The following is a 14452-nucleotide window of genomic DNA, read 5'->3' as shown; positions in this document are numbered from 1 at the left end:
TTTGGTGGCCCACTAGAATAAAGTTGACTTTACGTAATGGCCCATGACCCTCTTAACCGGAGGGCTGCCTTTGGCGAACCACTCCAATAAAGTTTACTTTATACAATGTCCATGGACATGAGTTGTCTATGGAAATGAAGTTAAAAATTGCCTTACAGTCGTCCTAATTAACAGACGTTTCAATGGATGTGGCTGAGAAGTTTGTGCACTGGCATCTCTGCTACACGAATAAAGTGCGCCGCGTACCGGAGTTCAAATCCAAACCATGCGGGTAATTTGACATATGGGTTTTGGTTATTTTTCGGGGGGGGGGGGGGTTCATCAATTTTTTTCGTCTGACAAAGGGGGGTTCATCTTTTTTCACAAAAAATGCAGGGGGGGGGGTCCTATATTTTTTTGAACACCGGCGACAAGATTTTGCCGCCCCCCCCCAGGCCGTAAAAACTGAACGCTCCCTTACGTAAGCTCGTAACATCAAGATATCTAGGGGTTATTCCAGTTGAATGTACTTCTGACGTCTGTTTTTTTTTAGTCATTTATTTCTCCGCCTATCGTAGCCTAATCCATCATGAATTATTTCATATGTGTTTAACATTATTAATAATTATTTCTAAGAAGTCGATTGAACAGATTCTATGATCTCATTATGGAAACTCTGTTACGGAACGTGAACGGACAGGCCATCGTTCTTTTAACTCTTCGTCCGCCATCTCTTAGCATTGCATTTATGCGGCATCGGCAGTGTGTACAAGTTGACGGATGGTGTGTAAAGCTAGTAGCCGTTAGACTTTGAGTGGATATCTGAACCAGATCTTTCCGTTCGCAGAATTGATTTCGCAATGTGATGTTCGTTGGAAGCAAAAAAGAGCATGTCGTGAAACTCATAAAATCACTTGTGAAAATGGGTCGTGTATGTCATTAGGTAGTTGTGTGTTTGTATCAGAGCTATTATACTAATTTTACCATTTTACTAATCGTTCAATTCATATTGATTTGCAAAGAGACTTTGCACAATTTCCAAGATGAATATAAATTAAACATGCATTAAGTGTTGTGTCATTGCCTACTTTTTCATGTCTTGCAATCCAACAGTCTGCAAGATCCCGAACAATTTCTGGCCAGCCTGGATTCTATATGCCTATTGTGAGATCCTAAAACATACGGCAGGAAATTTTTCTGTTTCTATAAAGGGTCTCTTTCCATAGCTTTTCACAGAAGTAGACATGTATTAAGAACAAAACCCGAAGTACAAGGGGATAAATAAAAAAAGGAGTCTTTTTAAAGTAAGTCAGTTCCATTATTTATGCATATACATTATCTTTCCTCCATTTTGCGAGAGAGAAAGTGTTAAGGGTTTCCTTCCGGATGACGTCAAAGTTCAAGGACGACTCTTGTCAGCATTCGTTTGCTGATTCGCCGATATGCTAATAAACAAACAAGTCGATATAATGCTGTGGCTCACTGGTCGATTGTCCATGTAGCGATTATCCGAGGCAAATGCCACGGAGACGGATATTCCAGAGGTCGTTCTCCCGTAACATCTGGAAATGCTCAATACAATTTTGGAAAACTGAGACTGTCATTTTTTCTTACTCCGAGAGCTTTAAAATGAGCCATCACAAGAAGTAGATCAGAAAACAAATGTAAAAGTTTGAGAGTTCTAATATCTGTTCTAATATAGTGTTCTTGCGGTGCATTCTATATACCTTAATTCGAGTGGGCCACGACAAAACAATCGCATGCTTCAGATCATGACAAACTCAGAAACGTGAGACAGACAATAAACGTATCCCCACAGCAAGTTGTTTGAGGATAGACATACATCATCACACTGAGAGGTTAGTCTTCTTGCACTACACACCATAACTACCTAGGGATCATAGATACATGTGAAAGATTGTACACTACGATATCCCGGGCACAAGACATATGTAGACAATTTACAGGGAATATACTCTACAAGTTTACGACGCGAAGTTTGGTGCATGCTGCCAGCTTGAAAGATAGAATTCAAAACTACATTTCGTCTTTCCTCCGATAAAAAACATCTCTTTCACCTTTCAAATAAAATAAAGTTTTGCCCTGTTACGGGAATCGGACATTATTGATGGTTTCACGTAGTCAGCAAAGCAGGCAATCCGACTTGTTGCACTTTTATAATATACAAAATGAATTCGCATAGCTCTGGTATGAATACTTTGTCTGTTCAAGTACATGCGAAACGAAGATACTTTTCAGGAGAACCAATCTCCGACCAGTTGCCCATCAACGACACACCTATCTTTCGCCACAGAGCATATACTGAAGCGTGTAGAACGCTAACTCTTCAAAATTAGTCATGTACGTCTTGAAAAGACACATGACGATCTCGAAGCTAAAGGGTTGTATGAGGGATAGGACTTCAGAAATATTTCAAAATAAAACACTTTCATGACATTATTTTGCTTAATATCTATTTACTAGACTTGATGCTGATTCATTTTTTCAGTAAATCTTCAGAAAACTCATTCATTGCTGTAAACCAATACATCTTTCAAGCCTCAAGATTATCAAAATTTAGCCATTTACATTGAATCCCTTATTCACTTCAAAAATTTCAAAGCAATACAAACCCAATGCCGCCTATACGTGGCCCTGTCGTCTTACAGCAAACAATCCACAGCGCCTCCTACGAAACAAATGCAGAAAGGCAACATTAGTAAGGAAAATCACAAAACTGATGCCGTCGTTAAGCTGTGGCCCATTAGATCTTGAGAGGGTGTTTTTTGAGCATGGAAAATTCTGTGGAGAAAATAAAAAAATTGCACAATAGTTCCAGCGTTGCTGAATATTGAAACAGAAGTGTTCCTTTGAAAGTCAACATCAAAAATCGTAGAAATTTCGAATTTTCGGAAAAAGTCCGACACCAACAAAACGCCTACAGCTGCAGCAACTTTCTGTTTTCGTTTGCACTGCTATATTTTGACAGCAATGCAACATCTGAAAAGGGAAACGAAATTTTTGAAGGGGTAAAATGTTCCCTGAAATCCCGAATACCCTCCTCCAAAGCTATTTTCGTCTGTCCCTTACTGTGTCTACTATCAATCACTCTTTTTAATCAATCAATCAATCAATCAATAAGCAAAGTTTATATAGCGCCAAAATCACAAAAAAGTCTTTTGCTCAATGATGTTCAATGGCTACACTACACTATATGGTCTGGAGAACAAGTACGTTTTCAGTTTTCTTTTTGAAAGTTTCCAAGTTTGGGGATTCCCTGATGTCGAGTGGTGTAGTGCGTTCCATAGTTTAGGTGCAGCGCATAAAAATGTACGGCCACCATAGGTGATGGTTTAGAAGGTTATAGATATTAAAAGTTTCTTGGTGGATGAACGGAGTGTTCGAGTTGGAATTTAGGGCTGGAGTAGATCACTGATGTACATGTACGCAGGAGTCTGGTTGTGAACAGCCTTGAAAGTTAACAGCAAAATTTTGTAGTCAATCCTGAGACGAACTGGTAACCAATTGAGACGGGTGAGAATTGGGGTGAACAGTCAATTTCACCATTTGTAAAATCTGCTGTCATCTCAGTAAACATGATGTAGTCAGTCCCTGGATTTTTTAGGTGAGATCGATCAAGATAGCTATTATTGCGCAAAAGGGATTTATTTCCGTTCACCGGGAGCTATGCAAAGCGGCTGTTGCAACACAGAGGGCGGTAATTCACGACCATGGCGAACCAGCAACACTGTAATACCCTTTAGCAAAGTATGTCAAAGGAAAGCATACCGTGTTTTATCTCAGCCTCATAGCAGTTTGTGGTACTTTCCGTTTGCCTTGAGACGTTCAAAGGCTGGGTTGAACCAATCAACAGCACGACTTCCCTTCTTGAATAGGTAGTGTACCGAGAGATCGTGGTTTTCAGAGGCACGCTCGATGCTCGACCCGAGCTTCTCCAGATCGTCAGTGTCTTCGGGCATGGCTTTGGACGGCACAAAAACTGCGTCAACCTTCATAATAGAGAGGGTATAATATTATGAATTTCTGAATGTTCAACAACAGATGCTATTGTTGACATGTTTCGCAGGTATTTTCAGAGCACATACTGTACGGATTAAAATACTACCAACTTTCCACCTTGTCAAGTTTTCAAATCTGATACTATTAGTAATTTCATTTCACAGTTGATGGAGATTCTAAGGCATTAAAGGGGGTTGATTGTAACAAGACCTGTGGCCGAGACAAAATCTGCAATGTGCAGATGTATTGTACTAACCAATTTCTATTATGTTTAATAAATCTGTCAGCTCCGGTGATTTTCAGTCGATTTTTCAAGCTGCCAATGTTGTACCATTTTTTAAGTCTGGGTCCAGGAATGACGTTACAAATTATCGACCGATCTCTCTTTGGCCACTTTTCAGCAAGATCTTTTAGGGCTTAGTTCATAAATTCATCTCCATTCATGAGTCTCAGCGCGGGTTTTTTCCTCACAGATCAATAGCCACCAATCTTGTCTCCTACTCAAATTTTCTTTGTCTCTTCAGGTGCCTAAGTTGATAGCATTTACACTGATTTCTCCTCAGCTTTTGATTCCGTTAAAGGGACAAAGTCGGCCATTTTTCATGAATTTTGTTTGATACAAGATACTACTTATATGTTTCATTGACATGTCGAAAGATAATGAATGGGTGACCATGCATGTATTCGACCCCGGTTTAGACAAATTAAATGTAACCATCGCAAAAATGAATTAATGATCATGACCATTAATTCATTTTCGCGATGGTTTCATTTAATTTGTTTCATTTAATTTTTTTTCATTTAATTTTCGCGATGGTTTCATTTTTACGTGCCTCCGAGGCGTCTCAACTTAATATTCAGAATACCCCATCATCGAGTGAATCTCACAAAGTATTCGTTTTTATCGCGGGCAATGAATATTTTAAACAGTGTATATCGTTTTGATGTTGATCGGTTTTCTAGTTTTTGTGCTTTTAAACCAGAGTGTCTACAGTTCATTTATCTCTTGCTGGTAAGCCTTTTAGTGTTGAACGTATTTGATGTTTGTCTGTCTGTTTTTCTTTAATTGTTGTGTGTTCTTTTTTGTTTTGTCCTGTCCTCACTGTTGATTTGTTATGTACATTTTTATATCAACTGAATCCGTCATTGGGCTTCGCCTGTTGGGTTGTCAGTATAAATAAATAAAACAATAAATAAATAAATTATAGAGAGTCCATAATATTATGAGTTTTGTATAAATTTGATCGCTTCTTTGGTGTCAGCCAATCGCTCTGCTATGTAGGCCGTGGAAACGTTTCCTACTTCCAAATGCACACCGCTGTTACAATACACCTCACAAATAACACATGGCTCACAAAACTGAGGACCTCAGCACTGTAATATCCATTAGAACGAATCTTTGGTAGTTTATAATTAAGATGGGATGGCACGATGCTCTGTCAACGTGACGCTACGAATGGCGTCACAGGACAAAAAACAATATAAACGTTTAAGTACACTTTAGCAAAATTCTCACCAAGCCCAGTGAGAATGGTAATTTTCACAGTGAAAATGTATCATACTCATCGTTCACTGGTGATTATCAACCAGACTCACCGTTCATTGATGAGAGTCTGCCAGAATTATTGTTCACATTTGTGAATCATTCTGGCTAATTCTCTCTCTAACACTGAATCTGGATGATTCTCATCAGTGAGTGATAAGTATAATACATTCTCATCGAGTAAATTACCATTCTCACAGTGCTTGGTGAGAATTCCATTCTCAACAGTGAGAATCTCTTATCTCGCCAAGGAGTGCATTTCTCTCTGCTCACCAGTGAGAATTCAAAAATTCTCACTGACGGCAGTGAGAATGACAAGAGATTCTCACCATATGCAAGAAAGCGTCACTTTCTCGCTCCAGTCTCGCAATTTTTTCCTATAGTGGTACTTAAAGGAGTAGAGGTTATTACGCATGTTTCACGTTTCATGTTAATCACTTTGACCTAGTGTGACCGCATTCTGATCATACGCTGTCTAAACCAAGTTGTATAACAGCATGGCAGCTGAGCATTTGTAGACTGAACGCAGTTTGTAAGTTTGAGTCGGAATCTCGCGATAACTCCGGGACCACTTCGTCGCGATGACTTTAGTACAGCATTGCATTCAATAAATAGTTTCGTTCACAGGTTTGTACCAAGTTTATACTTCAGTGAAATTTTGGAGGGGGTATGAGAAATGTCATTGTTTTACAGAGTAAGAAAGGATGCAGCAATAATTGTCCGTTTGAAAGTTTTATAAATATAAGCAACACAGCGTAACAATACATGATCTGAAAAATGACATACAACATACTATACCATAGTACATGAATCAATCAATCAATAAGTTTTTATAGCGCCAAAATCCAAAACAGAGTTTTATTTTGTGACGCTCAATGTCTAACCCACAAATATCTGGTGAATGTCTTGTCTTACATGAAATCATCCTCACCTCCCCTTCTCTCAGAAGGTGTAAGACCTTGTACATCTTCTTCAAGTATATCTTGTTGTCGATGGGCAAGGGACTCAGGTCGACTGTACCATCGAGAGCGAGGCACTTTTCATCGGCCGCCCATCCGCTCAAGAAAGCTAATATCAAAACCGTTATGGTAGTGAGATAACCAGCAAACCCGTGACAAGGCAAAGTATCGTGACGTTTGACAATGTAATTAGAATTTCATCCTGTTGGCGTTGTTCAGGGTACTCATCAATTATCGGTAATAGGGGTTACATGCCTCTACATGTGACGAATGTGTTTTTATTGTTTTACTATGTAAGGCTACAGCCTCTGTAACATTCAAAAAGAATAACTATAGACTTTGTAAGGAAGTCTTCACTTTCCTCTTCACTATGTATTTACTGACTTTTTATGTTATCCTCAAATACTTAAAAACTGAGACCTTATCAATAATATTTCAAAGTCCAAAATGAAGAACAGGCATGAACTACTTTAGCATGCTTTCTGCATTACAGTAAATCAGCCAAATATCTTCTTATTCTTTTAGAAAACTTCCAGACGGTATCGGGTCTGAATATCGATTAATAAAAAGCACTTTGAAAAATTCCAAGAAAATTCCCCTCCTGTAATGGCTAATTATATTCGCTATATATAGAGCTCTCCGAATAGACTGGATCAGGAGGTATTGTAATGATCATTTGAACCATCTTACTCCCCACCAAGTAATTTTGGGGTTGACTTCGTGCCCTTGAAAATAACATATTTTCCACTACTAAAAATCTGGACTCTTATATTTAGAACTATTGTATAGTAACGGATGGTCAACACGAAGACTGGCATCTATGTGTACTGAAGGTAATTTTGAATTCGTTTGAGCTAAAAAGCGTCACTCCATTCAGCATAATTGTAGACTAGCAGAATACCACTGATGGTATTGATGGTCGAATAAAACTGGTATTTTGCAATAGATCAATTAGCAAAAACATCATTGCTTGGATTCTACAACATATTCTAAACCTTCAGTTTAAAATGAGCTTATATCAATTGAAGTCAGAATTGAAAACTTAAAAAAATAGAAGCTAGCGTACCAACGCGTTTTCCGGTGACGTCAGCAAGGTCAACTCCTTTTGGGTTGCCTTTCAGGACGTAAAATTCTCCATACGGGTTGTCAGATTTGTAGATAGGTACGCTGAAGCTGAATAACGGAACACGTTGAGGTGTCCGGAAATATCCAATGCACCCGTCATACCATTGAGCTAGTATGCCTACGATCAGAGAGAGAGAGAGAGAGAGAGAGAGAGAGAGAGAGAGAGAGAGAGAGAGAGAGAGAGAGAGAGAGAGAGAGAGAGAGAGAGAGAGAGAGAGAGAGAAGAGAAGAGAGAGAGAGAGAGAGAGAGACAGACAGACAGACAGACAGACAGACAGACAGACAGACAGACAGACAGACAGATACAGGCAGGCAGGCAGACAGTCAGAGTGGAGAGGAGATGGACAGGTAGACAGACAGACAGACCCAATGACGATAACATAAAAGAGGAGGAGATACGCAGACAGTGACAGACAGAGATGAATCGTGAAAGCGCGTCAGTAACTGTTCGCTAGACCACAAGAATGGTGCGAAGGCTATCTTGCAAGTTATCAGACTTACTGTTGACCAGTGCGAGGAAAACAATTTCACCAATCGAAACGGGTAATTTCACCAAGCAAAGGCGGAATAATTAGAAGTACGTCATATGCAAGAGGCTATACTCGCAATTCAATGGACAGACAGCACATAGCACGAGTATTTCGTACGCACCTTCTCCGGCTACGGCGCCACCAGACTCTTCGTGACGATAACAGTTTTCATAGTTGTCATAAATGACATCACAATCCTGACCAGCTTCTTTACAGACTATCAATGGGGACGAGACAAAAGAACAAGTAAACACAATATCTAGGAAAAATGGCGTTCGATTGATCAGTTTTGTGAGATATATATAGATTTTACTTGTCTGTCACTGCAGCTCGGAAGTTCCCTGGAAAATGATTGCAAAGTTTTGTTGGTACAAACCTGAAATGAATTTGTCGCTTCATGACGTCGCAATATGCATAATCTTCAAAGGAAACCCCCATCAACGATCGCTATGTTGTTGTTGGCGAATGTTGCTATTAGCGAAATAATCAAGGTCTGGCCAGAAACCGTTACTTCAAGGTGCAATGTAAGTTTGTAGGGATGAACTGTGATTGCTATCTCGTTCAAATCACTGATAACAACAACAGTTTTAAGTTACTGTGACAAGAAAATGGCATATGATTTTAAAAGAATTCCTTTCACTACTTCGAATTTATGACAAATGCCTCTAGCTCGCGACGATTATGATGATATTGTGACTGAACAGAAAAAAGCTTAGTAACATACCTTCCATCATCAGATCCTTGTGGAATCCGTGTATGTTGCCATCTGCGTCCCTACACAACAAAACGATTTCAAACAACGCTACAAAAGTCTCATGGGATACTTGCAATAGGATCTCAAGTTAGTTGGACTGCTTGTTGTGGATAGAATGTTCAATTGAACACTTAATCATTGAACGCAAATTGTGAAAGACGTTTGAAAAGATAAATAACAAATGAAAGTGAAGAAACCCTTCATCTATTATCCCAGTGTGCAATTATCACAAAACTCGTGTATGGCAAAATCACAAGACGGACGGACAGACCTGTTCCAAAAGACGATGGCAAAAGTGAAAAACACATAGATTCGCAGGTATAATCGCAAAGACAACAGCGATTACAAAAAAAGTACTGTAAGAAGTGGCTGTTCCGTAGGAATTCGCAATTCGAGTGAAGGTTATAGAAATATTGTTACCCTTGGCCAATACATTCTGTGAGTTTCCGCCGTTTTCCATATAACTTGGTGAGATGAGTTTACTCTTCCTTGCAGTCGTAATTTAACAAAGAGATTTGATAACGATTGCGCGTGCACTCGATAGTGTCGTACTATGTTTAAGTAATAATGTACCCCCTCCCGGCCCACAATAGGCCTATACGGCAGAAAGCTAATGCACGACATAATTTAATAGGCGAAGACGAGTATATTATGTAGTGCAAAGTTTGCTTGAGTCCATTATGGGCCGGGAGGGGGTACATTATTGCTATTATTTGTAGTTTTGGTAATGCCAGTACGTGAATTTTGTAGATGTAGAAAACATCCGGGGCCACAATACTGGGATAATCGGATACATTAGCAGTAATGATCTGGGAGAAGACGTCACAAATTACTCACTGGTAATGATAAAGCTGTAATATAATGGATGTCAACACTGATCAATAGTAAGTAAACTTACAGGTATTCGAACGGTTTGCCAAGACCGAGACCGGTTGCAAACAACCACGGCTCGTTGAAGTCATTGCGACCGTGCCCGGTCTCATCGGCCTTCTTCGAGGAAGACTTGAAGAGACAAAAATTGTGAAATGGAAGGAAAAGTGTAGGGATGACTTGGTATTGATAAGTATCTAAATATATTTCTGCGATTCATGTATTTTGCGGGTCATCGTCCGGCAACAAGTAGGTGAAGTGACGCCGACAGTGGCGGCGCACTTGATACAACACCCGGTGGTGCCAGTCCCCGGGTTGGTGGGTACCCATGCGCGTTACCAAATTCACGGAAAAGGGGGTGTTTTTCTGGCAGATCGTCCATGTAGCCGACACGAACACGAAGTGTCTGTTACCGGCTACCGATAACTATGAAAAATAGTAAAGAATGAGCTACAAAATCACGATCAGTTTTAAGTTGCAGGTAGAATAAGTCTGTGCCTTTGTATAAAATACTATAAAAATAGTAGAAAGTGAAAAACCAGCTGAAAGTTAGTTGAGGAGACCTTAACTGCATATCATTTGCATCTCATTGTCGGCTACATGGACTGTGTGCCGTTTTTGGCATCTTCAGTCATCTCGGAGATTCTAGGTTCGTGAAATCGAGAAAAGGGGTACTTTTTCACAGTAACCTCCGAGATTAGGGGTAGTCCTTTCATAATCTCCCTAGGACACTAAATCTGGTCTAGTCTCACTCTAGATGATTGTGTATGAATGTGACTAAAATCAGGTGAGGACAAACATTTGTGATGTATGTACATGTATACAAAGTCAACCTCCAGGGTCAACCCTGGAAGTCAACATACTAACCTCCTAGATTTCGAAAATAAGGGTATGTTTTTTACAGCTAATTTCTCCCAGATTTGCCACAAATAGGGGGTGTTTTTCTCAGAAATATTCTAGGAAAGGGGGTACTTTTCAAACTTGGGGACCAAGCATGGGTACCCACCAACCCGGGACTGCCACCGCCGGGATACAACAATAATGCATGGCCCTACATGGCGGCGTGCTGTTCGCAGTGACCTATCTCTCAGGATCAAGCGTTTTCCGTAACGGTATCTTTGATTCGCACAAAGCCTTTTTCATTGGTGTCACTATGCTTCGGCTTAAGATTTCAGTGATACTTACCATGAGGAACCCCAGCAGTCCCTGGTAAGCAAACGTTCCCTGAACTGCAAAATTTAAAATAATCGAAATATGTCGAATCAGGAATACTATTCTGTGATGCCATTACATGGCAGGAATGCTCGCTATATACCTATAGAATTCGAATAGATTTCAACTACTTTCTTTCGTTTACAAATCTCTGTATTTCGACGACAGACATACGCATGTTTTTGAGGTGTGTGCATCATGGGTATCTGAGAATGAATATTGCCGTTATTTCTGTGGTCAAGCTGCCATGACACGAATAAAAGCAACGCAAAAAAACGCAAAAAACGGTTGACCCTAAAACGAAGGGGGAAGGGGATACGAAGGGGTTATGACCCTGAAACGAAGGGGGTACGAAGCCCTCCCCCTTCATCCCTGTACATAAGTTGCTGAAGCGTTGGAGCAATACTTCATTTTTGCCTTCATGCCATCAGTGATAGTTATGGGCCCCCGATCAGTATGATGCTAGTACTTGTAAATATTGCATTGTACACAAAGCCCTCCCCTTCGTCCAATAAGACAAGTACCTTTAGCGTAAGGACAATTTTTTATTTTGGCATATTGTTATTAAAGTGTTCTCTACTGACAGAGTGAATATCATATTCCCCTTCATGGCATCAGTTATAGTTATAGGCCCCCATCAGATTTGTGCTAGTGCTTGTATATATATATATTTCATTGCGCCTAAAGGCCCCCGTCTACTAACATAAGTTCCTTAAGCGTGAGGATAATATTTCATTTTTGCATATTTTTATCAAAGCCAGGAAAATCTTTCATTTTTGCACAATGTCATCAAAGTTTTGTCTACTTACAATGAGAATATCATAACCCTTCGTATTCCCCCTTCCCCCTTCGTTTTAGTTTCCCCCCAATCCCAAAGTGAGAGCTATTGCTCTTGAGTGTTTTCAATAATGTTCTCCAAGAGACTCCGCGGGTTCAATTTTGCAAGCTAACTTACATTCATAAAATTTGGAGCTATGCAAAAATTAAAACACGCTAACTGATGACTTGTCAATCGGAGGTATTGAATTACAAAGATATGACCTTTATCTGATCAAAGGTAGCATGCCCCTGGTGGAGAGGCCATCGAATATTGAACTTTATCTGGTGTGGTCGCATTGTGGTCAATCAAAGGCTCGAAAGTCCAAATAGTACGCCACCAACGGTGATAAAAGTGGGTCGAAGCACAACTTTAGATTTGCTTGCTAGTATGCGACACAAACAAAACGCCTTCAACTGCAGCAACTTTCTATTCTTTTATTTCCAAAAGCATTATGCAATGCGTTAGTATGATGAACATGGTGAATTACGTTCATGGTGACCTATAAAAAGTTAAGATTCAGAGAAGATGAATAAATAAAGTAGCCCTTCTGAGGTTCTTTTACTCCAGTCGTCAAATGGACGCTGACACGTTCACTGAAGAAAAGCTCTTTTTTACCTTTGCAGTCCCTGTATATTTACAGAGACTGTAAGCAGACTCAAGATTCTGAGTTGAGATTCAGAAAATCTGAATAGATGCCGTAAGTGTTGTCATAATGAGAGATCTTTGGTAGCCATGTACATGTATGGGCATGCAGTTTTTCCGATTTGGAAAACAGGTTGGCTGTACTACTGTAGAGGTTGAAAAGCGAGTCAAATGCCAAACCAAACCCTGTGCATAACCACAGACGAATGGTGTGACATCTTAAAAATAGTGTAAAAATTAGAGTAAATGCCATGAAAACACATTTCAAGCAAACTGTCGTGAACTTATTTGACTTTGAAAATTGGTTCACCCATAGTCCCTCTGTGGATAGAGGGACTGTGGTTCACCGCAATACTTAAAAACTGTCACAAAAAAAAACACCGAAGCCTGAAATGCCGAACTCTTGTCGACTTCAAGAGCTGATACAAAACTCTACTGAATGAAACGCATCGAGAATGGTAGACTAGCCTAAGACGTAGTGTGGCTTTTCTCGGGCGTAAGCAGCAGTTACTGGTTGGTCACCCCACCATTTCAGCGACAATCTACCAAAGTACATTGCTTCAGTCTCGCGGTCACCTCACCACTAAGTTAAACGGGACAGACTGTTTAACTTTATTCCTTTAATTTACTCAATTTTGATATTTATATGCCCATAGACTTGAAGCAAGTCTAGGAGAGTGATGAAGAATGTCAGATATTTGCTTATTGCAGTTTGTGATACCTCGCCGGTCAATCAATTTCTGAATACGTCAGCACAGTGGAAACAAACCAATGCATGCAAGAGAATAAACAGCTTATTGATCAGACAAAAGTCATGACATGTCTTTGTGAAAAAAAACACTCAATTGGCCCTGAAACGTGTATATTGAAACGCGAATGCATAAAAGAAAATATACGAGGAAATAATAACTTACGGAGAACGGAGACGAAGAGAACGCCGACGACAGTACTGCTCGCCATGACTGATGTCAACGAGTCAATGATGAGAAATGTACAAATCTATTGTTACAGCCTTTGATTGAAGCAAAGGTCGAACATGGTCACGACGGTCAGGGTCACATCAGTCCAAAGGTAAGAACAAAACATTGTCAGGACACAAAGTATATCTTGCTGATCAGCAATTACCGGTTGTGTTTTACATAGGCTCGTAACATCAAGATATCTAGGGGTTATTCCAGTTGAATGTATTTTGACGTCTGTTTTTTGTTTAGTCATCTATTTCTCCGCCTATCGTAGATTAATCCATCATGAAATATTTCATATGTGTTTAGCCCATTGAAGAGATTTGTGACATCACAGGGATTATGGTAACATTGGTTCGGGAAGTGAGCGGGCTTATCATTCTTCTCTGTGAACTCTCCGCCATCTCTTAAGGTAGTATGCACCTCGAAGGTGAAAGACTTCAAATTTTGCTCAAACTTTCCTGAATGAAACGTTCAACCATTCTCGTACAAAACCAAGAATAAAAATGGGGTCACCGTGCAAAGTTTGGGACAAGCGAAACAAATTACCCAACATTTTGCGATATTTGAAATTCAAAATGGCCGCCATTCTTGTGTTAACTCTAGGGAGAAAAATAAAATTTTGGATTTTCGAAAAACTAAACCGGTGAAAGTTTTTCTTTCTCCAAAAGCTTTGAAGTGAGCCCCCACAAGTGGTAGATCAGAAAAGAATTGTACAAATTTGAGAGTCCGAATACCTATCCCCAGGGAGGCGCGTTCCACCTAAACATTACATTTATGCGGCACCCGGAGTGTGTACAAGTTGACGGATGGTGTGTAAAGCTAGTAGCCGTTAGACTTAGAGTGGATATCCAAACGAGATCTTTCCGTTTGTAGAATTGATTTCGCAATGCGTGATGTTCCCTTGAAACAATAAAGAGCAAAACACGTGAGAGTGAATACTTCTAACACATCGTCCGCTCGCACGGGTCCGTCTGACTTAGGGGAGCATTCAGTTGCCCGGACAAGAGACCTTAGCAAGCGAAGATGACGCATA

At 40.0% G+C, this 14452-nt stretch overlaps 1 protein-coding gene across 1 annotated transcript; it reads right to left on the bottom strand.

The window, feature by feature from the left end:
• Positions 1–1928: 1928 nt before the first annotated feature.
• Positions 1929–13450, bottom strand: LOC139122608 (arginine-binding periplasmic protein-like). The gene is made up of 9 exons (XM_070688165.1): positions 13369–13450; positions 10966–11009; positions 9809–9912; positions 8881–8930; positions 8278–8373; positions 7568–7744; positions 6474–6610; positions 3769–3989; positions 1929–2668 (listed from the first exon to the last, which is right to left on the bottom strand). Exons 1-8 carry the CDS (start codon positions 13412–13414, stop codon positions 3786–3788), a joined length of 858 nt encoding a protein of 285 aa, XP_070544266.1. The 5' UTR covers positions 13415–13450; the 3' UTR covers positions 1929–2668; positions 3769–3785.
• Between the last annotated feature and the right edge of the window lie 1002 nt (positions 13451–14452).

The sequence above is a fragment of the Ptychodera flava genome, chromosome 22, assembly GCF_041260155.1.
Source record: "Ptychodera flava strain L36383 chromosome 22, AS_Pfla_20210202, whole genome shotgun sequence".
In the NCBI taxonomy this organism is placed as follows: Eukaryota; Metazoa; Hemichordata; class Enteropneusta; family Ptychoderidae; genus Ptychodera; species Ptychodera flava.
Note: the sequence above shows the minus strand (reverse complement) of the source record. Positions and strands in the feature narration are given on the sequence as shown.

Bases quoted from the DNA above. Each gene is read 5' to 3' on its own strand.
- LOC139122608 (XM_070688165.1), bottom strand. From the start codon at position 13,414: ATGGCGAGCAGTACTGTCGTCGGCGTTCTCTTCGTCTCCGTTCTCC. The intron at 9,913-10,965 runs GTAAGTATCACT...TGTCTCTTCAAG, and splicing joins GACTGCTGGGGTTCCTCATG to TCTTCCTCGAAGAAGGCCGA. The intron at 6,611-7,567 runs GTACGCTAGCTT...TTTTGATATTAG, and splicing joins CGTCACCGGAAAACGCGTTG to CTTTCTTGAGCGGATGGGCG.